This window comes from Lagopus leucura, unplaced genomic scaffold (genome assembly GCF_019238085.1).
Source record: "Lagopus leucura isolate 7727_CA_CO unplaced genomic scaffold, USGS_WTPT01 Super-Scaffold_100002, whole genome shotgun sequence".
NCBI classification, from domain to species: domain Eukaryota; kingdom Metazoa; phylum Chordata; class Aves; order Galliformes; family Phasianidae; genus Lagopus; species Lagopus leucura.
This window is the reverse complement of record NW_024962263.1, coordinates 63935117-63963024: the sequence shown is the minus strand read 5'-3', so window position 1 is coordinate 63963024 and position 27908 is coordinate 63935117. Positions and strand designations below refer to the sequence as shown.

The window sequence follows — 27908 nt, the reverse complement described above, 5'->3', positions numbered from 1 at the left end:
TTGACACAAACTGCGCTGTTTTCATTTTCTCCAAAATATCCCGCATGTCTCTTTTTAAGAACAGCGGCCCCGGCGGAACCACAGCCCCCAGCGGGCAGCGCGCCGACGGGGAACTACGGCTCCCGAGATGCCCCGCGGCAAGAGCTGCCGGAAGCGGCCCCGCGGTGCCTGCCGGAAGCGCAGGCCGCGCCCGCTCGCGAAGCGTGCCGGTCCGTGTAGTCCTTCCCGCCGCGGAGCCGCAGGTAGCGCCCCGAGGCCCCGCCCCCAGCCCTGGGCGCCGCGCGCGCGGAGGGGCGGGGCGGGGCCGGTCTAGGGGGAGGGGCAGCCCCAGCTGCGGGGCCGCGGAGGGAAGCGGGCGCGGCGGCGAGCAGGTGAGCGGGGTCGGGAACGGCCGGCAGCGAGAGTTCGGGGCGGCCGTGCACAGCCGGGTCCCTCGGCCGTTCCGCGGAGCCGCGCAGGGCACGGCCGCCCCCGCGCACCTGAGCCGAGGCGGCTGCGAGCGCCCCGCCGGCGGGGGGCGCCGTGGGCGGTTGCGGCGCCTCGCGGCCGTGCGGCGCTACCGCTGCGCCGTGGGTTTGACGAACCGCGGCGCCGGCCGGGCCCGCTTTCTGAAGGGTTAACGCGTGGCCTGGGGCCGCTTTCCCTCCGCAGCGAGTCCTCAATTACGTAAAGCCGCCCGGCAGAGCTCCGCGAGCCGAACGGGGCGCGACCGAAGTCACTGCCTAGGGAACGCGTGGGTGCTGCGGTCCGTTCCCGAGCGCTTACGTCTCGAAGGTGGGCAGCCTGAGCGCTTCGCGTGCTGGGTTGGCGGACGAGGGCTGCCTGCGGTTGGCTTGCATGCAGCGGGGGGCTCCTCAGCGGTGCTGGGCAACTCCGGGGCTGTGATAACCGCGAGTGTATGGCAGGTGCTGCGCGTGGGGCTTTCAGCTTGTCAGCAGCGTGCGGGCAGCTGAATAAAAGCGGGCATAAAATCGCTGTTGTTGTAATAACAATTATGGGAACCTAATCCAGCGTTGTTTCTTCAGTGTTTCCATTGATTCTTAAGTAAGTGTTCCATTATAGCGTTTACACCCAAAGCAGCGGAGGTCACATTGACTCTGTTGCCCAAGCAGAGGGGTTGTGAATGCGGCCAGCTCACAGGTAGTATTGTATAGCTGAAAGTCTTCTAAATCCAATTACAAGTGTTAAATAAGGATCATTCTGTTTATAATCTGTTATCCTTGAATCGAATGGCTTACATGTTTCTCCCTGAGCCTAAAAACCATTAGCATAAAAGGGTTTGGAATTGCTGTTGCTTCAAATTGGATGCAAACCCTTTGCAAAGTGTTTTTATTACAGCCTGTTTCCTATGTCTGCAAAAAGGGAGGTGCCTGTTGCAAATAGCCGGTAAGTTGGTGTCCTGCTGTCTTGCAGCATGTGACACTGTCATTCCAGGGACTCTGTCTTATCCTGTTTCAGGTTTAGCAATTCAGTCCAGCAGAAGTTGTCTTTATTTATTTGTTTCCTTCTGAAACGTACAATTGGGAATCAAACTGTGGGAACCAAGCATGGCTTCTGAGCAGAGAACAAATTTCTTATTCAAAAGTAAAGTGTTTGTACAAGAAAGAATTGCTGTGGTTGGTTTCAGGTGTCACTACTGATCTGTTTGTTCTGGAAGTTGGTGTGGTGCAATGTTTTTGCTGGTTTAATACAGTGACATGAGACCAGGCTGCTGTGATGCTTGAAAGTAGCAGTCTGCATCTAAATCTTCCCTTCATCCCCTCACCAATGTGAGGAAGGAGCACTTCTGGCTTGTGCAAAAGCGTTTTATCAGATTGCTTTCTGTTCCTTTTATTACATGAATTGACAATGAACTTCTGGACACACAGAAAGACTGAAGTTCTAAGGTTGTGACCCTCATTTCAGCACTGTACTTTTTCTCTCAAAGATTTAGCCTTTCTGAAGAGCAAATTAATGTGCTTTTTAATCCTGGTGAAACTCATAGCAAATAAATATTTTATGTGTCTGGAGACCGATAACTCTGTAGTTTAAGGTGAATTTACATATACCTATGTATTAATCAGTATGATAAGTTCTAATATCTTTGGTATGTTTCTTTCTCTGTTTTCTTGAAAAAATACATCAGTTTGAGTGGCGTGGCATGCCCTTAGCTCACTCAACTTGATGCTACCATTGCTCAAAAAATACAGTTCTGTTACTCTTCAAAGATGGAGGAATATGAGTGAGACACTGCTGGTATCACTTCTTTTACATATCTGTAGGTGTGTTTGCTATGTTAACTTTACTGTGTTAGCTTGAATGTCTTTTAGAAGCAAATACTGTGATCAACACCGTTTAATGTGCATTGACTTACAGTTTGGAATGGTCTTTATGTGCACATGAGAAACTTAAACAAAAAATGCATCCTAGGTGCAGACTCTAAACGTTCAGTCAGTGCTACCAAATTATAGCTACTCTGAGATAAAAGTTGCTGAAGCATATATAGTGTGGATGTTGGATTCTTTGCACCAGGTGCTTTGCACTACAGCTCCATTCATGTTAAGCCTCTCAGTAACAAATGTGCATTTAAGGGTAGTAGTAAGTTCCAAATTTCCAAAAAGCTCTTGGCTGGCATCCTGCTGTAAACAAGGGAGTCATGCTGGAAAAGGCACTGTTCACATGCATTGTAACTTGTGAAAATGTCTTTTAAAAAAGACAAAATGCTGAAAAGTGCAGGCTTTTTCCTTCACAAAATTCCAAAAACTCTTGACTGAATTTTATAGGTTCTCTGAAGCGTGGACTTGTTTTCCTTCTAGTTTAGATTCACAAAGTTATGCAGCAGAAGACTGTATAACTTTAGTATCATTATTTAGATATCATTGTTTAGTATCATTCAGTATCATTATTATTTTGATTTGTTGCAAACCTTCAACTCACCTGGCTGCTTCTGTTTGTAGAGATTTAACCCCACAACTCCTAGAAACATAACTGGATAGGAGATGCTTTCAGTCCTCATGCTGGTAACATGTACTGCAGCCAGGTATTACTTTGTTCAATATTTTATATGACCTAATAGCTCCAGAGAATGTAATCTACCTGAGAAGGTTTTGTGTTTTGATATTTATACATCACTTAAAAATCATTGTTGAGGCAGAAGTGAGATTTGTTTACTGAGATACACGTGGGCAGACCAGATTTGTGTCTTAGTTTAGCTGCAGGAGAACAACTTGTCTCCAAGACAGGTGTGAGTTGCTTCATCAGCTGTCTGGTATGAAGAGTGAAGTCACACGAAGCACAGAGCTGTGCTGCTGTAGAAGCTGCTGGATTGTTCAAATGAAGCACCTGGCCAGCAAAGCAAATCAGCAGAGTTTTATGACATTGACGTTTCTGCTCCTTCAGTTGCTGCTCAGTGTCCAGCTGCATCCGAGGGTGGGGCAGGGAGATGTCTGTGTGTTGCTCCCAGTTTGAAAATGCTCCCTTTCATCACGTTCCCTCAGCTTTCAGATACACAAAAGTTTTCACGGAGCATTTTTTTCAGTCTGTCTTGTTGATACCGATTCAGTTTGTATTCATTTATTTCTGATGTTCTCTAATACTTATGTAAAACAAGAATGAAAACATCACATCACCTAGCAATTAAAAAAACTCATTTGTTGTTTGCTTCAGTAGATGACTGATTGCATCTATGATGTGAACCAGGCTGACAGCTTCCCATTTCACAGCAGCCTGCAGCTTTGTGATTGGTGTACTCCTGGGTGAAGTGGGTGGTGACTCAGCTGTTAAACCAAAGAGATAGCATCTCATTTGCATCTTGCAAGGAAACTTTTTTTGGTATGAGATGATGATGCTTCTTTTGGCAGTTTGAGACTGCCAAAAGGGCTTATATAGAAATACTTAGGTGTATGTACACTATATATTAATTCTACTTTAAAATGTTTTTCTTGTGGGCCAGTATAAAATCTTTGATTCAACTTCTTTGCTTGAACTTTTTTCTTCCATTTTAGTTTCCTGAAATAGAAAACTAATGTTACAACACTTTTTTTGAGGTATATGCTTGTAAAACTTAACTGCTGTAATTGAAGCTACAGAAAATGTACTTTGTTAATTGTTAAAAATGCCTGTGAGATTACATGCAACAGTTGCTTTAAAAACACATACATCATATGTCAATGAATATACATATGATGTGCAAATATGTTTTTTTCAATGAAGTTGTTTAGTGTGTTTTACTCTGATTCATGTCATGAATATTACATGCTTGCATGGTTTGTGGGCGTCTTACAGAAGCAATTCTGTTTGTGCTGGAAGTTTCTGACATCATAAAGATTTCTCTTTCGTAGTTGTACTTTCACTTTCTGCTATTTTAATAGCTGTGAAAGGCAGAAAACCCCTGAGTATCAGTCTCTTAAACAGATAAAGCAGTGTTTTATATAAAGCCTCTTGAGAACCTTTATCCATCAGTGCTGCTCCATCCCAGTACTGATACAGATTTTTTCAAAGCAGTATCTCACTGTTGCTTTCACTTAAAAAATAAGCTAAAATGATATCTCCTGTCCTTTACTGCAGATACTGTTCTTGAAAAGAAGAGACATCATGGACCATAGACTGAATGAACCTTAAACACTTGGACTGGAAACAAGGTGGTTTTTTTTCCATGAAGGATGGCAACACCATATGTTCCTGTTCCTATTCCTGTTGGAAGTTCATCATCCAGCTTTACAAACAGAAACCAAAGACGTTCTTCTTTTGGAAGCATCTCAACAAGTTCCAGTTCTTCAAAAGGACAGCCAGAGGATTCTACAGTTGGTAGTTTTAAAAAGATGAGCATGCCTGACCAGACTGGTTCTACGTCATCTGCTTGTAGCAGTCCACTTGTTAGGACTAAGTTTACAGGTCTGGATACATCAATAGAGTACTGTACGCAGCCCATAGAAGAAATAGAGCAGAATACAGATTCCAGGAGCTGGGAAGATCGGCCATCCACACCTACTATCCTGGGTTATGAAGTGATGGAGGAAAGGGCAAAATTCACTGTAAGTTTTTGGAATCATATAGTTAGTTCTGTAATGATAAGATTTTGACTGTAGTTTGTGTTCTCTTTCACTAGTTAATCTGGCAGGGATGTTGGAGCACTATTCCAAATACTAGTCTTGCTTCAAAGTGCCTCACCCTGACAGGAAAATATTGATCCCATTATACAGGTGGAAAAACGCACATCAGTACAGGTTAGGGGCTGACCTGTTGGAGATGAGTTCTGAGGAGAAGGACCTGGGTGTCCTGGTGGACAGCAGATTGGCCATGAGTCAGCAGTGTGTCCTGGTGGCCAGGAAAGCCAATGGTATCCTGGGGTGCATTATAAAAGAGCTCTGCTCTGGTGAGGCCACACAGACTACTGTCCAGTTCTAGGCTCCCCAGTTCAAAAAAACATGACCTTGTAGAGGAGTCCTACGGAGGACCACAAAGATGATCAAGGGCCTGGAGCATCTCCTGTGTGAGGAAAGGCTGAGTAACCTGGGTCTGTTCAGCATGGGGAAAAGGCAGCTGAGAGGGAATCTGATAAATGTTCATAAATAGCTATAGGAAGGTGGGAAGCAAATGGATGAGTCCCAGGCTCTTCTCAGTGGTGGATAGCAGTGGTCTAAAACTTGAACGTAGAAAGTTCCATAGAAACATGTGGAAGAACTTCTTTACAGTAAGGGTAACAGAGCACTGGAACTGGTTGCCCAGAGAGAATATTTCCTGTGGAAATATTCAAGAACTATCTGGTTGCTTATCTGTGCAACCTACTGTAAGTTACATGCTTTAGCTAGGGGTTGGACTCGGTGATCTCTTGAGGTCTCTTCCAATTCCTGTGATTGTGATTTTCTTTAACTCTGTACTTGGAGTAGAAGCAGTTCATTCTACTCCAGTTATCAAGAATGTCTGCTGGAAAAGTCAGGAATCCTTGCAAAGTTGTAATTTCTTGTGAACTTGTGGATGTTCTGGGTAGTTAAATATATAAAAACTTAGTCTTCTGTTTGAAATGAATAACTTCATTTCATGATCTTCTTTGCATTCAAGCACAAATACATAGTTTCCGGCTTCTTGTTTTGCTAGGTTGTTAGTTTCTAACTAGCGGAGATTTTTTCTGTGCTGAAAACATCAGAGGGAGATATCCCATAGGATGTCTGATGACAGGACACCAGCTTGACTGGTAGGATTGATTTTTCTCAAGATGTACAGTAGCTGTGTCAATTCAGGTTGTTTGTTTTTTTTTTTTTTTGACAAGCCGTAAATACATTCAGGCACTTTTGTGGATGCAGTTGAAACATCTCTTTGAGATGGTTAGACAGATCTTGGGGAACTGAAGGAAATTGTTACTTATTGCGTTGCTTCAAGAGAGCAACATTTGTCACAAAGAAGTAAAAAAAGAGAACAGCAGAGCCATTAGAAATGCGTGGAAGCTTGTAACTTTCATACCTCAAATAGTAATAAAATCATCAAGTTATTTTGGCAAATAATTGAATAGCATGGCTTTTGTAATTATTTGAGGATGATAGCTTGGCTTGACATAAATTTTTCAGCTTCTAATCATCTAGCATAGGAGAAGAGCCAGATTTTTGCTATATATAGATTAAAAGATTTCTTTAAAACAGTGCCTTCGAAACTAAAACAATAGGTAGTATTGTTAAACTGACTATTAGACCTGAAAATATGCTGAGGCAGAGTCCAGTGTTCACACTGGATCAGGTGCACTTAAATTAAGTAGTCAAAGTTGTCATTGTTTCTAGAATCCCGAGCTACAGAACAAATGAAACATTCTTCAAGGTTAAATTCCTTGGATGTGTTTTTGCTCTTCCATAGTTCTCTAGCATTGCTGTGTTGTTATTTCTGAAAGCATGTAATTAACTTTGTTTTCAGTTGCGTGTTGAAAATAAGCTTGCTATTGTGTATTAAAACCAGTAAGTAATTAGTGCTAGAAATTTTGGTTGCTTCTGTAATGCTAAAATCAATGAAATGGAAGACAGTGGAGGAAATTTAAACCACAAGTGAGAGGAGATTGGTTTGTTAAAGTTTCTTGTTGTTATCATGGCCTTTTTGGTGGGTGGTGTTCTCTATGGTTTTTCAGTGTTGTTTTTTGTTGGGAGACTGGAGGACATCACTGCATGTGAGCGGTTGGTCTCGCATGTGCTGGCAGTCCTGAGATGTTCAAGTTACCCCCTTTTTTATTTTTAAGTCAGCTGGAAATGATCTGAGGTGCTGAATCAGCTGAAGAGTTATTGCTTAATGCTGGCATGTTTTCATTGAATATTTTGTATTTGCAGGGTATGGAATTCAGGATAGAAAGAACTTTGAAATAATTTGTAGTTTTTCTCAAAAACTTCACATGAAAGGGCAGCTGGTTTTGTTGTAGTGTTCTGCTAATTTATTAATCATGAGGCTTCAAAGAAGTGGTTTTTTTACTTTGGCAAACATTTTTCTTTCAACTCTTTTTTTAACGGGTGATCACGAGCTGACTTGTTATTTTTTTCAGTTGCCTATTATTTACTTGGAAGCCACCCAGGGCCAGACTGTTTGTTTGGTGTATTCCTTTCATTGTTGGGTTTTTTTAATGTATGAGTTTATAAGCAGTATACTTGCTGAACTTTTAGCTGAACAACCTATAAATCAGAAAAGCTGTAGCAAAGCTGCTTGTTTTGCTGTGCACTAGCAGTAAGTCTTCACAGTTCTATACAGTGGTTATGCTTCATCAAACTTCTATATAATAAAAGTTTGTATCCTGCTAGGAAAGGAAAGCTGAAACATTTCGGTAAGCACAGAAAAAGGAAGAAGGAATTACATTTTAAGACTTGCTTTGAAGGCATGTCTTGCAAAATGCATTTAGAAGCAGGCAGCACTTTGGTCATGAACAAAATACTGCTTCTGCTGTAGGCGCAAATGTCCACAGGTGCTGCTGCTTGAAAGTAGAATTCCGTGCTTAAAAGTAGATAAGAGAAGTACTTGCTTAGAAATTGCTTTTATTTATTTTTTTTTACTGTAGTTGTCTGTAGCTTATGTAACTCTTTGCAGTTGAATATAATATTTTTTAAGAAGTGAAGCCTTTCTGCTGCACAGAAGTTGGGAAGTTTCGTGGTTATTACATGTTGGGACTGCAACAGGAAAAATACACTTATACAATGATTTAACAAAAGATTGTCCAGGGAAAGAACTCTTTATGACAAGAACCAACAGAATTAGAAACATAGAATGATGTAGGTTGGAAAAGACCTTCAAAATCATGTCAAAATCAACATCCAACCACCAACATGACCTACTGAGTCCTTTGATTAAGTCATGTCCCTTAATGTCATATCCACACAACTCTTAAGTACCTGTGGGGATGGAGACTCAATCACTGTCTTGGCAGTCCACTCCAAGCCAGGACATTATTAGCCAGGGCATCCTTCTTAGGAGAAAAATAAAATATTTCATTATATAACAGAGTAGAAAATGTTTAAGAAGTGAAATACCTGTGATTACAATTGCAAAATTATCTCTTTCCTACTTGTATTTCATCATTTTTAATTAGAGAACACTTAGCTAGGAATGCTAGCCTATTACAACTGAAGTCTTTGTGTTGGGAAAAGTGAGGTTGTGACATGGGAACTTCTTTTTCTTAAATATTATTACTTAATGTTTTTCTGGTTAAAGTTCTGTTTGGTTTTATGGTGATTGACTTTTTTTTGAGTATCTATCTCCCTTCTAAAAATTGATTAAAAGTTGATTAATTTTTTACTCTATTTTCTTAATCCATTTGCTTTTAAATGGAACAGTAATACTGCACTACTGTTTTGCTAAATCTGATTCTAAGGATTCATTTATTTAGTTCTACAGTGCTAGCATAATTATTTTGATGCTGTTACCTGGGGAAGCGGTCACATTCTACCTGGAAAAACAAAAGCTGATGTCTATGATAAGAAGACCAAAGCAGCGTTCTAATTTTATCCTACATTAATTTCCTTGTGAATCAAGTCACATGAGGCATTTTAAAGTAATGTAACATGCAGTAACTGATTATTACAGTCATTTTAAAGGCAGATTGGCCTCCAAGATTACTAACTACAACTATAATCCAGCAATAGTTAAAGCAGATGACTTTTGATAGGTGAGACTTGTTTTCTCCTGGAGTAGGATTGCGTATGCAATTTCAGAAGCCCATTCTTACAGACAGAAGGTGGTTAAAAGTATTTGACAATTATGGAAACTCATTCCTTAAGTTCTGAAATTTATTTATGCTGTTTATAATGAACTATTTTTTTTTAATCCTTTTTCATTAAGAAATGAAGGATAATCTCAGCCTTCCAGCCAGTAATTCATTCTCAGTTCTGGATGTTTGTTTAATACTCCTGTTTTTCCACCCAGGTATACAAAATACTGGTAAAAAGAAGTCCAGAGGAAAGTTGGGTGGTTTTCAGACGGTACACTGACTTCTCCAGGCTCAATGACAAGGTGAGAAGTATACACTGGGAAATACTCAGCTAACTTGCCTCAGTCTTACTCCTCATTTCATTCTCTCTGTGTCACTTTTTTCTTTGCTTCTTCAGAGCACATAATACATACTGTCTTAATGGAAAACAGCATGCAAATATTACGTATACCAATTAGCTACATCTAGTGTGAAGATGATATTTTTTCATCTTAGGCTCTTAGACTACATCGTGTTTTACTCCTAATCAATCTGATGAAAATCTCCTAATCAATCTGATGATTAACTCTCAATAGTTGTGTCCTCTGTGCGGGGATGGAACTAGATACTCGCATACCTTTGCGGGAACAGTCCAGTAAATTATTTATTCTTCTTTGGTGCAACAATCTCTACACAGACTGATAAAACTGAAGCTTTTTAAATACTGGAAGTCCCAGTTATGCTGATCAATCTTCTGTTTCTAGCATATCAAAGGGTAACTGTAAAACAGTTACATCAGATATCTAAAGCTGAGGACAGGTCCTTGATAAATAGGAGTTCTGGGACATCAACAGTGTTTTTATAGTATTCAAAACCAAAATACGTTTGTCTAAGAAGCACAAGATTTTTGAATTGGTAAATAATGTTTAGCGATTCCAGTTAGCCTTATTTCTTTACAGCACAAAATCAAAGAAAAATCACTAATTACTCTCATCTTTATTTTACTGTCAACTCCCAAGAATGAAATTTCATTGCAGGTTTAACACGTTTACTTCTGTTACGTTCTTTCATGTTAACACTTGTAACTGTTATTTTGTTTGGCTCATACTGATGAATTTCTAGTTCACCATTTCTCTTACCTGGACCCGCATGCACAATTACATTTGAAATTCTAAATATGGATTTGAACTTACATGCTCTGCGTTCTTGGTTTTACTTATTTGAACATTCCAGGTTACTTTTAGAACATGAGTGGAAGCTGAAACTACCGCATAGTGTTGAATGCAAATTAGTCCAGGCCTGGGGCCCCCAGTACAGAAAGGATGTGGAGCTCCTGGAGCAGGTCCAGAGAAGGGCTGCTAAGATGGTCAGAGGGCTGGAGCACCTCTCCTGTGAGGAAAGGTTGAGGGAACTGGGCTTGTTTAGCTTGGAGAAGAGAAGGCTCCAGGGAAACCTCATTGTGGCCTTCCAGTACTTGAAGGGAGCATATGAACAGGATGGGGAACAGGAGGGCTGCTTATGAGGGTGGACTGTGGTAGGACAAAGGGGAATGGTTTAAAACTAGGACAAGGAGGTTTAGGTTAGGTATTAAGAAGAAGTTTTTCACACAGAGGGTGGTGAAGCACTGGAACAGGTTGCCCAAGGAGGTTGTGGATGCCCCATCCCTGGAGGCATTTAAGGCCAGGCTGGATGTGGCTCTGGGCTGCCTGGTCTGGTGGTTGGTGACCCTCCACATAGCAGGGGGTTGAAACTGGGTGATCATTGTGGTCCTTTTCAACCCAGGCCATTCTATGATTCTCTATGACTTTTCCTGAAGAAACTTCTGTGTTTTAATTAATTCTGTATCATAAATTAAATGATTATTGGCAAATGCTTGAATCCCTTTAAGATGGTGGTGGTGTTCTGGAGGTTTCAATTTGAAGTCAAGTCACATCACAGTGTGTATTTTAGTGAGCTGTGTCACATATAGGCCAAGAACTGCCTTGTCTTTTAGCATGCCTATGAGATGGAAAAAGAAATTAAATCACCACGGATCCTCATTTTAGGAGGATATTTAGATTTTACAAGTGAAGTCTTTAGTCTTTGCAGTCAAATCTTTAAAAAGTGACTTCCTGCGTAATTTTTGGGTAGGACGATTTTTGTTTAAATGGAACTTCCTGATTTTTTCCTCCGTGTCACTGACTGAAATTCTTAAGTATACAAGTAGACAACTTTTGTTACTACTCTCTTCATTCTTTACAAGTTTCAGAACTATTGTATATACTAGATCTAGTATGTGAAAGCTACAATTTCTTAGGAACCAAAGAATAAATGGGGTGTCATCGTTTCAGAAGACATTTGCAATTGCTTGTTGATTGTACTCTGAAGGCAAGTAGAAATGAAATTGCATTCATGTATACTTTCAGGATTTTCTATACTCTCTCTCCTGCAAATCAATGGGTAACATTAGGAATACATTATCTTATAAATCCTTTTTGCTAACATCTTTTTTGAGATTGATAGCAAATTTTTAATTCCCTGCAACCATATTAGAAGCATGGCATTAAATGTCAGCTGAATTTTGAGTAATTAGTCACTGTGAGTCATGGTTTGAACTGTTAACTGAGGGAAATGACTGTTCAGGAAGGCAAGGTAAAGAAAAGAGGGCAGTTCATCTTGTATGTGTCAGGCATGTGCTTATTCATGACTCCAAACTAAACTGAGGGGTGAATTTCAGCAGTGGCTAGAAATGGAGAAGAGGTAAGAATAGAGACGCACATAGATAACATTAAAGGCTGAATGAATGCAACGCAGCTGACTGAAAGAAGCAGCTAGTGAACTTTGAGAAAGCATTCTTTGCCCTGATCTCTCAGAGAAACAGGAAAGTAAAATAGTATTCTAGAAAATGTTTTGGCCATATCTTCTGCTAGTTTCTGAAATACTTTCAGTACACAGCAGCTAGTAAAACAGAGTGGAAGGTCAAAACCATGAAGTGTCCTTTTATGAGTGAAACAGATAAGTTTTAAAACTGCTGAGGTGCAGGGTGAACTGTTGCAGGGTCCCATGAATGAGAGAGATAAACTTCTGTAAGTCATTAGAGTCAGCGAGAAGTAAGGGGAGGAGGCAGAAGAATACGAATCCATGACTTGAGTGTAAACTATGCAAAGCAAGTAGTAAATGATACGTCAGACAGAAATACTCTCTTGCTTTAGTATTAATTGTGGTGGGGGGGGGGGAATCAACCTGTGTTGTATTTAATAGAATTTGAGAGATTAGGAGCAAATACTGAAATTTGGCTAGATGGGTATGTTTTTGTCTCTTAAGGATACCTAGTGGGTTAGAAAAGTATGGGAAAAGTACTCTCCCGTGCCAAAATTTAGTGGGGAAAAATTGCATCATTTATTACTCTGCCTGCAGAGCTGCTGAGCTAAGAATAGGCCAAGTTAACTAATTTTCCCTGAGATACTGCCTCATGTGATACATGAGCTATCACATGATGATGTGGGGGAAAGACATCTAAAAAAAATGCTGAATACAAGCAAGCAATCACATTCAGCAGAACTTGTCTGACCCATGGGTTTCCTGGTGCAGCCAAGTAGTGTTGAAGAAAGAATGCCTCAGGACAGTGCCTTTGGAAGTTGGTCTGCTGACAGGTGCTAGCTTTCCCATACTGTGTTCATTCACAGAAGGCGTAATTTGTGCATAGAAATAAAACTTCTTCCTTAGAAATAAATGATGTGATCTACATAACCAGACAAATGAAGTCAGTAAGCAGAAATCCACCTGCTTGAAAAATTTTCCCAGAAGTGAACGTTTATCTACAACTGGGATAAGACAGGAAGTCCTTTTGTTATTGTTTTTGAGTTATGTTCAGTATTTTGTTAGGTAAGTGAGGTTATAGAGCTTAGAAGGTATGTATATGTGCAGTACTAATGACAACTTGGTAAGAGATAAAGGAAGTTTAGATTACCAAAGGTAAACTTAAAGCTATAAATTCTGATAAAATTCGGTAAGCGGAGAGGAAAGCTTCAAGATTTAAATGCACAAATAAGGAGCAAGGCTTTGACAATCCAATAAATAAGAAACTAGAAGAAATCAGTAGTTATCATGGGCTTCAAATTGAAAATGCAATATTTGTGATCAAGTCAAACCAAAAACATCCTTCTGGTGCTATGAGATGGTACTTACATGTGCAAATGTAACAGTAGAGAGAGGTTGAAGCTGGAATACAGTATGTCTTTTTAACTGAGCTACCTTGTAACTTTTTCCAAGAGTTCCTGCAAATTAACTAAAAAATATAAAGTTTACTGTCAGAAAGTTAAGAATTGTTTCCATGGAGGAATCAAGAGGCTCACTGAAGAATTATCTGGCAGCTACCGAAGCATGAAATGCTGAACTGTTTTCAAGGCAGATTCTGGAGTTCCTATCACCAATATGAATGTGTTTGATATATATACCTGTATATCTCTGGCAGAAGTGTTCTTGATGTTGTCTTTAAAAGATTAAATCCTTTCTTGCAATTGAAGGGAGGATATTTCTTTAAAAACCTGTTTGCTTTTTCTCTTGATGAGAATCAAGATTTGTGTTTTTGTGCCTTAGGCATCTCTTCTAAGCAAAGACATCCTGAAATTGCTTTCAGTTAAAGCTGTAATGTTTCTGATCTGAATGTGTATCAGAAAAATGGATAAACTAGTGCCCTTGGGCAGGTCAATCATTATATAATTTTCAGCATCTGTTCATTTGTGTGTTTCATTTTTCAATTCACATAAATATTCTTTTTCTTTCTGACATTGAATGTACGTCATCAATATTTAAGCAAGCCAAAAATTTTGCGTGACGGTAATAAGATGTGAACCACATCCATGTATATTAAAATTCAGCATTTTTTACTAGATGTATCCCATGTTTGCATCATCATTCTTCTAGCCTTGAAAAAGGATGAGTTGCAGTCATAGGTCTGTAGTGAGCTTTATATATTTATGTAGTAGTTACTATCCCTGTGTAGTTTAGAAGCACCACTGAAATGCTTACTCGTCTGTTGCTTCTTTCTTGTACAGTTCTTGTGCATTCACCATTTCAAATACATCAAATAACAAAGCAATGTTTTTTAATCCTATTCCTGTGTGGTAAATTTAAGAGGTCATTTGATTGCCAAAAGCAATGCAGCATGTGATAGAAATGTGTCCTCAACTTACACTACTTATAATTTGATTTTACTTACTGTTGTAAGATGTACCTAGTGCTTGAACATTTCAGAAGACAAAAAGAACCTGTAATTCTGAGCAAAGTCAATGCTGTCATCAGATTTGGTATTTCATCAAGATTTTTTTTCTTGGTTTTTCTTCACTTGTCTTTCACTTCCATTTCAGCTAAAAGATATGTTTCCAGGCTTTCGGTTGGCCCTTCCACCAAAGCGGTGGTTCAAGGATAATTATAATCCTGATTTCTTGGAAGATAGACAGCTGGGACTACAGGCATTCCTCCAGAACCTCGTAGCTCACAAAGATATTGCAAACTGGTATGTGATTAGAATTTGCCTGTGGGTTTAGGGTTTTTTGCATTCAAATTTCTTGTGAATTCTAGCAGTATATCTTTGAGCAACAAAATAAAGGATTTTGTTGACTTTTTTTTTTTTATTTGGCCATCATGTGAATTATTTGGTGCCCTATTAATCGCATTTTAACCATAAGCAGAAGAGGGGAATTGCACATGATTAACTAAGAACTAGATGTAGTAATATTTAAAATTAAAGATTCAGTAAAAGACCAAACTGAACTCCACCTACAGATTTTAATGTGTTGAAGAAAATACCATATAAACCACAGAGTGGAAGAAAGAAGCTTAACCTGCTAAACAAAAGTATCATTAGGCTTTATAAGTGATATAGTTCATCTCTGCCTTAACCACGTAAGGAAGCTTGAAAGGGGAACTCAGCTGTAGAGTTCAATTTTATCATGGATCTCTTGTGCAGCACTGCCTTTTCTGTCCTTTTTCATAGTGGTGTGTGCTGGTGCATTGCTGCCTCTTGAGAAGGATGTCAGCTGGCTAAGTGCCTTAGGAGGAAAGAAATAACAGCTATCTGTGTTACACGATGTAAAAGATTTCTTTGAAGTGTAGCTCTAAGGGCAGCATTTTCTTTTTGATAAATGAAGAAACACATAGAGGGGAAAGCGAGGTCAAAGCCCGCTGTCGGAGCGTAGCTAAGCTGTAAATGAGTATTCCATCAGATTGATATTTCATTAAAACAAGCAAAACATTTTCAGTGATCTTAAATTGTGCCCATCTCTGGCTTCAAGTTTCTTATATTAAATGAATCTACAGCTTTCCAGATGTTTTCTAAACAATATAAAAAGACAGTGATCTGCCAGCAGCAGCAGGGAGAACAAAAAATGGATATGGCCTTTATCTAAGTAGATTGTAAATTAAATGTTTTTGCAAATTTATTCTTCTGGATACTTCCTTTCTCACACACAAATATTACTGCGTGTTCTTTTATTTTACTATTACACTTCAAAATGAAATCACTAGTGAAAAGTAGAAATATTTTTAAGGGTCTGAACTGAATTATGTGATCAAGGATGAAGACGCTTGAGAGAAATAATGAGCAGAAGTATTTCCATATAATGAATTCCTCTGCATTAGCCATATGTGAGTTCATTCAGCACAACTTTCATCTTTATGAAAAGAACAATTCAACCATTAAAAAATGGATTTGAATATCATGTTGAAAAAGAATCACTTCAGCCAGGCAGATTAAATTATTTGGACAGGGGGAAAAAAAAAATCTCTTCCTTGTAAAATTACTTTATATGGCTGAACAGCTTCATTTGGTTTGCAGTTATTTTTCTAAACATTTAACAAATTTAATGAGTTGTTACCATCTATCACTTCTTGAGCTAGTTGAAGTGATAACATTGGTTTAGGTAGACAGATACTTGTGTTATTTATATGGAAGAGGCAGTTATAATAGCACAAATTCAGGCTGTGCACATCATGGAATTATATAATATAGTAGAAAGGGCTCAGAAAAGGAAAATTTTACAACCTCTATCACACAGATTAAGTGGAGAAAGGAATGGATCGTTATCATAGGAGGAATTTTTCAGATTGGAATAAAGGCTGATGAGGTGAAAGTAAGTATGGAGACAGGAATTCTTAAATGAGAGGAAGAGTCAGGAAATTACTTTGGATTTTTCTTTTTCTTTCTTTTTTGCATTCATTGCAACAGGAGATCATTTAAGGATTTGTAAGTAGTCAGTGCAGGCACTTGGTTATTAATCTGGGTGTAATATCATAAGGATATATGCTGAAGATTTGAAGGAAAAAGAGGTGATTCAAATGGAGTACTGCCTTTTTGTTTCAGAACTTGTGTACTTGTGCAGCTTCTTCAGTTTTGGTTTAGGTGATTTTCCTCAGCAACACATACAAGGGAGACATTCAAAATAATGTTAATGAACAGTTACTTCAGAGTAATGTAGGGGTGCATGTTTGCATCCTTAAAGAAATGCCACCCTTATATCTTTAAGTATATTTTGGACATTAAGTAATGCACTGTTTTATTTGGTTAAGCATTGCAGTGAGAGAATTTCTTTGTCTGGATGACCCTCCAGGTCCTTTTGACAGTCTAGAAGAGAGCAGGGTAAGTACTATATTATATTTTTTTTAAAAGGCAGTAAGCAGTAACATATTGTAAAATCTGCTGGGGGTGTTCCAAATGAAACATTTTCATTTCCATTCTTTCTCAAAAATTTGCTAATGAATGTATTTCTAAAACTTGAGTCTGTTGATTGTTGATACATGCTAATGCTGTGTGCTGCGCTCTGTTTGGGTTCCGTGTGTATTTCAGTAGCATGCTTAGCTGTATCAAGTGTGTCTAGAACTTATATATATTTATATATTTTTTTACTTGATAATGTAAAAATGTAGAATCATAGAATCATTAAGGTTGGAAAAGACCTCCAGGACTATCTTATCTAAACATTTACCTGCCACCAGTGTTGACCATGAAATTCCTTAGTGCAACACTTAAACATTTCTTGAACACCTCCAGGGATGGTGACTCCAGCACTTCCCTGGGCAACCCGTTCCAGCACCTGACCACTCTTTTGAAGTTTTTCCTGATATCCAACCTGTTCTGGAATTACATGTACATTATTATTACTGCAGAAATTAGTGTTAATGTGAGAGGACTGAGAGGGGATCTGATAAATGTTTTTAAATAGGGAGATGGGAGGCAAATGGATGAGGCCAGGTTCTTCTCAGTGGTGTGTAGCAATAGGACAAGGAGCAGTGACCTAAAAATTGAATGTAGGAAGTTCCATACAAGCATGCAGAAGAACTTCTTTACAGTAAGGTGACGGAGCACTGGAACTGGTTGCCCGGAGAGGTTGTGGAGTGTTCTTCTATGGAGATATTCAAGACCCACCTGGACACCTATCTGTATGACCAATTGCAGGGTACCTGCTGTTGCAGGGGGATTGGACTCAGTCTCTTGAGGTCCCTTCCAACCCTTGCAACTCTGTGATACAGTGGTTAAGTGTCAGGGATATTCTTCTACCACAGGAATTTTGGCAAACTATTAAAATAGGTGTGTTGTTGTGTTTTCATTTGTGAAACATTTTAGTAAATTTATCAGATATATCTGTCATAAAATCCTGGTCTCTATAGCATTAGCACATCTTATTACAGAATGGATGAAGTTGGAATGAACATCTTGAGATCATGTAGTCTGAGCAGGGCACCTCTCGCATTAGAACCTGATTAGGTCTTTTCAGGGGTATAGTACCACAATTCTAATAGCTATCCACTAATTAACTGTACTGTATGCATTAATCACAAAACTTTAGGCAAAATATTTGCTACAGCAATTTTTTTTTTTTCTCTCATAACCTTGGAAGTAGTTTCCACAAGTCCTTTCCCAGCTGTTATTTGTTTCACGGTCTAGAGAAGAAGAAATCTGTCTTTCAGCTGGCCTAGCCCTGTTGTCTTTGGAGAGGTTACAGAGCATACCCACCTGGTATTAAATCTGTACCAGGCTCCAGGTGTCCAGCTCTTGACAGAACGAGATACCTCACGCAGTTCCCCAGTATGTTTATCTCAGTTTTAGCTCACCTTTCTGCTGTTATGGTATCCTTTGACATACGCTGACGTTCACTTTATTCAGTTGTGAACAGTGACTTATTTTTTCCAGGGAGCTTACAAACAGATTGCAGCTAGAAATGAGTTTTTAAAAGTTGAGCTTTCTTTTTTCATTCTCATGGAACAATGAAAGTGTTCGCAACACCTATAGAATATTTTGAGTTTTTCTGGGATTAAGGAAATTTGCTTGTAAAGATAGATAGAATCAATATAACAAAATTCTTAAGGAAATAATTGCTGGCTTTCAGTTAGACTACAGCAGCTCTCAGCGGTTTTACAAAATACACTGTGACTTATTCAGTTGGCTTGATGGAACAGGAGTACTGCTCAACTGAAATGATTGCCAGGGTTTTAGGTAAAATGCTGCATGAAGGATGAATGGTGAGTAACGTGTTTGCAGCTCTAGCAGATGTGAACAAAGCTGTGACTCAAGTGATGATTGGTCTTAAATATCTGTCATCCGAGAAAATCTGCTGTCTGTCAATAAAACAAATCAAAACTCATTGTAAAAAATCATTAGAAATGTTATCGTAATTGGATGGAATAACAATGCATGTGTTTGAATTGTGTAATTATTATGTGATTGGATAATTAAGAAGATCCTGTTCTTCAATGTTTGTAGCCTAATGTTTTAAAATTTTAGTAATGCAGTCTTAGCAGCGTTCTTAACTGAGCTCATATAAAATGTTTATACTCAATGAATCCTGTGAATTAGTGGTTAGTTGCATATAATGTAATCCAAGATAGCCTCCTAAGTCGGTCTTCTTATTTGGCAAGAATGTGTAAATTATTAGAAGAGAATTGCACATTACTGTTGGTAGGCTTGCTTTTACCAGTAATTGACCAACAGGCTCTGTGCCAGCACTTGGGTCGCTTCCTGCATTCAGTGATCATTGCACTAGATGTTAGCTCTTTGTGTTAAGTCTTGGGATTGCTCACTGTCAAATTTCTCAGGGTGTACCTTGTACACATATTCTCCTTGGCACAAGAAGTAACACAGCCTGTATTGTCAGAGGGTGTTTACTGCTCTTGGCATTTCCTTAGACTTCTTCAAAATTGTTTCTATTGGTCTTAGGATTTTCACAATTACTGTGCTTGTAACAGCTATTTGGGATCTAACTATAACTATCTGACTTGATCTTGGATATGGAAGAACCTGCACTTCTTGTGAATGTTCCTGCTCTCTTTGATACTTAGATCTAGGCAACTGAGTTCAAAGTCCTGTGAAAGCAGAGTTTATATGAAAGGCAAAGGGAATCAGGGATTTCACCTCGTGTTTCATGTAACCTCTTTCTAAACACTTCTGTTTTGTGTCATGTAGGATACAGTGAAGCATGTATGTTGCAGTTCAATACAGTAAATTCACTGTTCAAAGCCAAGTGACATGTTTAATAGTAAACCAAAAACTAATTATTTTTTTTATATGTAGCTCTTTATGGTAATCAGTACAAAGAAAAGCAGATACGATTCTGTTACAGTTGGAGATTTCTAAAAGAAGAATCAATAAAGGCGTTCCACTGAAGTTCAATTGATGTTCTTAAATCTCTTTTAGGCTTTCTGTGAAACTCTGGAGGAAACAAATTACCGTCTCCAAAAAGAACTGCTTGAAAAACAAAGGGAGGTGGAATCACTGAAGAAATTGCTAAGTGAAAAACAACTTCATATAGATGCTATTGAAAGAAGAATTAGGTACGTAGAAATCATAGGATTGTTAGGTGTTTCTTCACATGAAAGCATTCTTGCTAGGTAGTTTGGAAGAACTGGCTTTAAATGTCTTCCTGAAAACAATTTTCCCACAACTGTACACAAGGCAGTATTTTCAGTAATATTTCTCTGGCTAAAGGCTGTTAGGCTGTTATTTCATACAAATAACAGAGAGCATTGACCCGTATTGTCCTTTTGAAGTCTCTGGGTTTATGGTTCTTAATCCTTGAAATCTGGTAAAGATAAGGTAAAGGTTCTCTTCTGCATTTGAAATGCTGGATACGTGAAATACTGTAGTGGAGATGAGAGCAGTGGAAGAATTGCTTTGAGTTACAAAATTCCTCCTGTACTCAAAGCTTTAACAGAGCGATCAAGCGATCGTGTCTATATTAATTTCTAACTTTGTTCTGAACTGCCTGGAATGTTGCTGCAGGTAGCTTTTCAGTGCCACTGAAGTTTGTCCCTTTAAATCTAAAGAAAAAAATTTGGTTGACTTTCACAGTAAGCCTTTATGGTACTTGTCTGCTGAATTTTGCAACAGGAGAGAAGTATATTCATATAATATTCAGCATCCTGCTAGGCTACTGAGTGTGTCTTTGTGGGGCTTCCTTTGGAAATAATACATCCCCACAGACCCGTAAGAAGTTACTTTAATACTGCTTGGTTTTGTTGATTCTAGTATATCCAAGCTGACTAACAATTAAATACATTTTTTAATACGTATTTTGTGGACTAGATTTAGAAAACTATTTGAGTGGACTTGCTGTGGTTTGTTGAGAATTCTGACCCAAATACTATATTCAGTTTGTAATACTACTCCTGGAGGCAATGAACTATGTTTGAAAGATGTCTTTCCTGTTTTTCAAGAAAATTATGACTTACTACTGCCATAAGCACTGAAGTAACTAATGAAAATTAAATAGCTTGTATTTGGCTGAAACAGCATGGGAAGAAATTCTGTAAGACTAAAAATAAAACCAGAAGGCACAAGTAACGATTCTTCAGTGCATTCCCTAAATATAGATTTTTTTTTTTTATTTCATTTTTAACACAGACATACCCTGTCTGTTTTCAAGACCCTGTGTAAGGCTTTTGAAAGTCAGCCAAGTAGTAGCGGAAATCTTAATTGAAGATAACTCCTGTGATTTTTGGTTGTGGAGTTACCAAGTAATGCGGTAACTTTAAGAAATACTGTTTGCCTGATGGGGATGTTGTGTGATGTTACTGATGTCTTGTGAAGTGGAATTTTGATTTAATAGACCAACAACAGTTAGGCATTTTCTATCCTTACACTCCCAAAGTCAGGTACCTAAAACGTTTGTGAAGTAGGAGGTGAACAATTGGATAAAATATTAGACTTGTAGATCGTTACTTACCATCCTGGATTTGGCTCAAGGTAGGCCAATAATTCATTAGATTCGATGAGCAATACTGAGGTGCTACTTAAAATTAATGTTAACACTATAGAAATAACAGTAATTAAAGGAACTTTAAAATGACATGAATATAGTAGAATTCTCTTCAGCCCAAAATCATTCACAAGCCTTTCTGATTCAAGTGACAGATTTCAACCCTAAATTTATGTATGTTTTCTGCACACAGAAATACTTTGGAAACAAATGTAGTTTCTTTAGGCAATTCCATACAACCACAGTTTGACTTTTAACCAGGCTAATTGGATCACCATCTTGCCTTGCTGTAAGGGGAAAAAATTACTACCTGTCTCTTTAATGGAGAATGTATTGCTCTGATCAACTTGCATCTAGCAATTTACAGTGATCCTCTGCCGTTAAACAAGATGGATGTGGCCTGGATCATCTCCTTCTAATTTCATATCTAAAGTCACAATTGCTTCTCCAGGACTTAGATTATTTTATACAGCTACAAAATGATGATGCAACAAGAGGATTGAAATTAGTTTAACCTGTTTGAATAGCTATCCAGTGCCAAGTCCTGCATCTCTGTACTATGAAAGAATATGGAGCATGTTATGAGTCAGATTTATATGTTCCCAGGAACCAGTAAGTTTAAAATGAAACAAACTGTTTTTCCCTGATTAATATTTATTATAAACAGGTTGATGATGCTTCATTCTTACTTGTAGGGATTTATCTTCAGGAAAAATGATTCGTCAGATGTCAGGAGAAGAAAGTGAGTGCAGTGGTGAGGTGGAGTCTTCTGCAGTAGAAGCAGACCAGGGTACCCTGGGTGAGGACAGCTGGTAAATACTATTATTTTACTTAAAATATGTTTTAAAATATATTTTTAATTTTCTTGAAGTATGTTTTCAAATGTTTGGTCTGACATCAACTCTGCACAGCTGAGAAATTCAGGGCCTTATTGCACCTCTATGTAGCTTTCCCATGTTTCATAAAGGCCCTCAGGATAGCTCATTTTAGATGTCTAACTTATCATTTACTCAACAAGCTTTGTAAGTGCTTGGTGGTTTGTGGGCATAACGTGACTACAGAGAATCATATTAGTTTCCATTTGACAAAGCTTATTGATCTGTTGTTGCAGCTCAGATAAACAGAACCATCACGCGGCGTGCTGGAGTGGCTCTTTGCCTGAAAATTCTGTACCAGAAATTGAAGTTGCTGAAGTAGCATATACTGCTGATGAAGAAGAATAGATCAGCAGCAGCTGCTGTTGTCTAGGAGAATTTCCTGTTTGGGACACGTTTTGTGGGTAGGGGCATACAGAAGTTGTAAGGAATTTATAGCCAAGAGCAAGAATGCACATATCGAATGTTTACATAAATCCTTACAAATTGTTAACATAAGAAATATATCCAGTGCTGCTTTCATTTCAGTTTTTATTTAGCCTTTATATATTTAATATATTTAAAGTCTAATAAGGGCTAAGATCAGCTAAAACTTAGATAGTACACATCGACAATTTGGCTGACTTTCCTAGCAGAGTGACAACAACTTTAAGTCACCAAAGGCATTCAGCTTCTTAAACGTGACACGGTTTACTGTGCCACATCGGAATGGTGCCACTGACGTGACACATTTGATGTGTTCTTCAGTTTGGTATTTGTGTCTTCATGTTCTTATAGCCATAAATTGATGAACAACCGAATAAAAATGGACTCATCTTACGTTTAATAAGAGTGTAGCATATGTTGTTTTTAAATTCTGAAGTTGGAGAATATTTGTCTGGAAGTTTTAACGCAATGCAATAGGAAAATGTACAGTACCAGGAGAAAAATACTTACGAAACACCATTGTAATGTAACATTTTTTAGGTAATGTTAAAGAAATGGTCATTTTTGCTGAAGGAACTAAGATGAGACCCCCGAAACACTGTGTATTTTCATTCCCAGATGGCATATTACAATACTTTTAGTTGGATAATGCTGCTTTTAAAACCTGGGATACTTTTGCTACGTTACCCATGTAACAATAAAATCAGCAACTTTGCCTTTTACTTGGAACACTACCTCTTATCATCTTGCTAATGCATTCATGTTTGCTTAAAAATATTTCAGATTATATGGAGATAACTGAAAGACTGTAAAGAAGCCATATTTTTTTCTGCACAATTCATAACTAGATTGAATCTAGTTGCAATGTATTTTTGTTTCAATGTATTGTACATGTGGGAATATTGCTACGTATGTTCTATAGCCTATTTTTCAAAACCTATTGAGACAGGAGATGCACTTTATAACTAAGACTCCATTGTGCCAAGTTCAGTTGGCTAATTGGTTGAGAAAGGAGTCACAGGGAGAGGATTATGTAGTGCCTTTTTGTATTTTACTTGTTCATTACTGCAGAATTTTGTTACAGTGCTCTGGGTCAGCTTTGTGGAATATTTGATACAGCTTGTTTCTTTTCTTCACTTATTTACTGAAAGTGCCTTGTTTTATTCTGCTTTTCCAATAGAAAGAATGCTGTTTTGTTTTAATTTCTTTTTTTCCCCTATACCACCCACATCGTTGTTTAATGTCGTTAACATGCAGTGTCTTTGTGCTGGAGTTTTCAAAGGGAGCTTTGTACTTCAGGCTGTGCATACAATGACCTTTATGCAGAACTGTATAAACCTTCCTGGTGGAATAAAACTATGGTCAAAACACCTGTCTTCTCTTTTCTATTGTAGAAAAAGTGTATAGTATCTTGTCTAGCAAAAGGATAAAAATGCTTCTAGAAAGAGACAAATTACTTACTACAGGTTTTCAGCTGTTGGTCTGACCTCTGCATAAAAACAAATGAGAATGTTGTAACAACACACCAAAAGACTTACAGAATCATAGAATCTTAGAATCTGTACAGTTGGAAGGGACCTTTAAAGGTCATGTAGTCCAACTCCCCTGCAATGAATAGGAACACCCAGCTAGATCAGGTTGCCCAGGGCCTTATCCAGCCTCACCTTGAAAGTCTCCAGGGATGAGGCATCAACCACACCTCTGAGCAACCTGTTCCAGTGCCTCAGCACCCTCACTGTAAAAGATTTTTTCCTTATATCCAAAATCTACCCTCTTTGAGCTTGAAGCCATTTCCCCTTGTTCTATCTGCTGAAGAGTCTGTTCCCTTCTTTCCTGTAGCTCCCCTTTAGATACTGAAGGGCCACTATCAGGTCACCTCACAGCCTTTTTTTTTCTCTAGGCTGAACAGCCCCAGCTCTCTGAGCCTGTTCTCAGAGGAGAGGTGTTCCATCCCTTGGATCAGTTTTGTGGCCCTTCTCTGGATGTTCCCCACCAGGTCCATGTCTCTCCTGTACTGAGAACTCCACATCTGGATGCAGTACTCCAGGTGAGGCCTCACCAGCGCAACTTAGGGCACTCCTTTTGAACATTAAAATACAACAGGAGCTGATCTTTTCAGCAGTCTGCCTGAATCCTGGGAGACGCTCATTGTGTGTTTGAGAAGTTGATTGAACTGTGTATATTCAGTGTTAGCTTCTAACTATGAATATTTCAAAAGTCCTGAAGAGACTCTTGACGATTACGCACTAGGAAGTTCTGAAGTACTGCAAGTGGATCTGCACAGCTTGTCACTCTGAATAAAGCAGTATAAACATCTTAGAGTTTAGTCAGGAGAGGGCAAAGCACTGTGAATTTTGTTGCTTTCTCTTTGAAGCTTACAAGCTACTTTGCTGCCCCAAAACTTTTACTGTGAGCAGATGTTTTTGTCTAGTTTAAAAATCAAGCTGCTTCTAATCTCAGGTGAAGCTTTATTTTTATCTGCTATAGTTAAATTCTTCTGAAAGCAATTGTCTTGAAAGTTCAGCCAGTAACGTACAGTTTGTAGTTTGTTTGTTGTAGACTTACTATATTGTACCCAGTTGAATCTTACTGGGATTTCATTTTCTTATATTGCTGCCTAAATGTAATAATCCTGTGGAATTTTTGTTCCTCTGAGGCCCTTACACGCTTCTCACGCTACTCCTGCTTTTGATTTCTGTGCTTCTAAATTAGTTCATGTGCTGACTGTTGAATCAAAAATGAGTCCCTGTAAAACTCCCACTTCATACCTTTCCCACTGTTCCTATCAGCTACTGGTAATAATGGTCCCATTGAACCAGCTTAAGGAAGGAAGCACATCACAAACTCATAAAGCTGCACCGGACAGTTGTGGGAGGGAGCAGCCTACACAGCCTGTATTTCAGTGCGCTGCTGTTCTCGTCTTCCTGTGTTAAGCATCTCTTTGTTGCTTTGGGGTTTCATAGTTGCAGAGGGAAGGGATGTGGACAGCTACTGTTGGGTGTATATGCCTGCTCCAAATGCATGTGTTCATTAAACCACAGTTTGATTTTTCTATCCATGCCTCCAATTCCTTTGCTGAAAGGAATATAGCTATGAAGCAATAGCGGTTACTTTGCCAGATACCCACATTTCTAGTAGTACAACGGATAACAAAGGGAATTTCTATAGAAGTTTTACAGGTTTTTGTTTTCCCTTGCTCAGCAAAATAATAAACGGGGAAAAATTCTGAAGACTTCAGCTCTGAAGTTGCTGCCGTTTTAGTTGTGGGTTTTGTGGTGTGTAATTTTTGATTTTTGTGGTGTGGTGGTGGCTTATGTTGTTGCTTTATGAATGTCACAATAGAAATAAATAGTCCACAGCCATGAACCACCAAGGAAAGGAAGAATGCTGTAAGAGACGCTCTCTTCATTGAATAGCAGGTGGGGGGTATCTTTCCTCCTAGCATTCTTTTCTGCATTTCAGCTGAATCTTTGCCACGTTCAGAGTGCATTCAGATTTCTAGGCAGACCCAGCATTCACATCTAGATACGTATTTTTCCTGTAAAACAAAGAATGTGCCTTAAGGTGTGCCTGGCTAGCTGACCTGTGCCATCACAGCCTTTTTCCTCAGTTTGAACTTTGAGAGCAGGTAACTCAATGATCCCCGTGGTTCCCTTCCAGTGTCAGAGAAGAGATCGACCCCTGCAGCGCAGAGACGATCAGTGTGGGTTTCACCTGTGCATGGGTGCTGTGCCTCATCTGATGAGACACTGACATAATAAATGGGATTCTGGGATCACAGAATCACAGAATTGTAGGGGCTGGAAGGGACCTCTAGCTATCATCTAGATATCCTACCAAAGCAGGCTCCCTAGAACAGGTTGCAGAGGTCAGCTCCCAACACTGGCCGAGTACCATCTAAGGAAAGTTGGTAGGTTCTGGACAACACTTTGTTAAGCCTTTGGCAGCAGTATTTTCATCTGTTTTGTGGTGTTCAGCACAGTCCTCATGGAAACCTTTACCTCTTTTATCCTTTTTAAGAGCTCCGTAGAGATTGTAAGTGCTTGCTGTGTTGTGCTGACTTCTCCTGTGTCTCAAGAGTCATCAAAGTACTCTCCAAAAAAGGAATTTGTCCCCACTTTTTCTCTGAGAGAGGTATTGCATTACCTCTGCTTGGAAAATGAGGAAGAAAGTGATTATATGATTCACCTTAATTGCACAGGAAGCTACTTGGTCTTGTCTTAATGTTACTGCTGATGCCACAGACTTGTCAGCAGGTTAAAATTGGATGTTTCTCTGATCCAGTGAGTCTCCTATCTGCGTACAGGAACTGTGTCTTGGGTTATCCTCATTGGGTTTCAAATGGATCTAAATATCCCCACTAATAAGTTAGCTTGTTCTAGATTTTATGATATTATTTTCCACTAGCTTCATCTGAAACTGAAAAGACATTTCCATTAATGCAGTGGAGACAAAAAGCCTCTGCTCTCTGACCCCCGCGGATTAGTGCTGTTCATCTAGAAGAAATCACAGCTGCTGCAGCTGTTGAGTGGAAGCGCTGAGGATGGCCATGACATGCTGCTAGTTGCTCGATCGCAATTAAAGCAGGCTCGTCAAGTATTGCTCATCCTGCAAGTGCCTAATGGGAGATGGTTGTGCACTGACCTTTCAAGATTGCATCACTGCTTTGTGTGCTTGAAAATAAGTAAAAAAAAAACCAAAATGCAGTTTAGAAAGCAGTTGTGATATGTGGCAAACGTCCTGCTGGGTCTCACCTCAGATTTCCTGTGACTTTCCTAGTTCTTAGTTACCAGCAAATAGGGGGCATAGTTCACAGTGCAAAGGGTTCCCTCTTTCCTTCTCATTCTGCAGTATGTACAGTTCTGAATCACAGGATGGCCTGGGTTGAAAATGACCACGATGATCATCTAGTTTCAACTCCCCTGCCATGGGCAGGGTAACCAATCACCAGACCAGGCTGCCCAGAGCCACATCCAGCCTGGCCTTGAATGCCTCCTGGGATGGGGCACCCATTGTGCTGTAGGGATAAGCAGAGGCACCAGGTAATAAATCTGCCCCATTATGGCAGTTATTCTGTGTGGTCAGGTAAAGTCTTGTGTTGAGTTTATCTTTTGTGTGTTAATGTAAATTGTTAAGGTAGAAAATTTACATTATAGCTTAGAGGATAATGCAAGCCTAGCAACATCTACGTGCAACTCTTTGAGTTGAGCACAGGGATAAGCAGAAGAGAAAACTCTCACTGAGTGGAATCTT

The 27908-nt window shown here is 39.1% G+C and overlaps 1 protein-coding gene across 2 annotated transcripts; it reads left to right on the top strand.

The window, feature by feature from the left end:
• The first annotated feature begins 318 nt into the window (after nucleotides 1–318).
• On the top strand, nucleotides 319–24025 carry SNX16 (sorting nexin 16). Of its 2 annotated transcripts, XM_042870191.1 has the most exons (9): nucleotides 349–371; nucleotides 652–774; nucleotides 4546–5012; nucleotides 9361–9447; nucleotides 14473–14621; nucleotides 16673–16742; nucleotides 19794–19930; nucleotides 22050–22166; nucleotides 22466–24025. In XM_042870191.1, exons 3-9 carry the CDS (start codon nucleotides 4641–4643, stop codon nucleotides 22575–22577), a joined length of 1044 nt encoding a protein of 347 aa, XP_042726125.1. In that variant the 5' UTR covers nucleotides 349–371; nucleotides 652–774; nucleotides 4546–4640; the 3' UTR covers nucleotides 22578–24025. The 2 variants fall into 2 exon arrangements, with proteins under 2 accessions (XP_042726124.1, XP_042726125.1); XM_042870190.1 differs by lacking the exon at nucleotides 652–774 and having other exon boundaries at nucleotides 319–371.
• The last annotated feature ends 3883 nt before the right edge of the window (nucleotides 24026–27908 follow it).

Coding starts and splice junctions, on each gene's coding strand:
- SNX16 (XM_042870190.1), top strand. CDS start 4,641: ATGGCAACACCATATGTTCCTGTTCCTATTCCTGTTGGAAGTTCATCA. Junction 14,622..16,672: donor CACAAAGATATTGCAAACTG/GTATGTGATTAG, acceptor TATTTGGTTAAG/CATTGCAGTGAGAGAATTTC. Junction 16,743..19,793: donor ACAGTCTAGAAGAGAGCAGG/GTAAGTACTATA, acceptor AATCTCTTTTAG/GCTTTCTGTGAAACTCTGGA.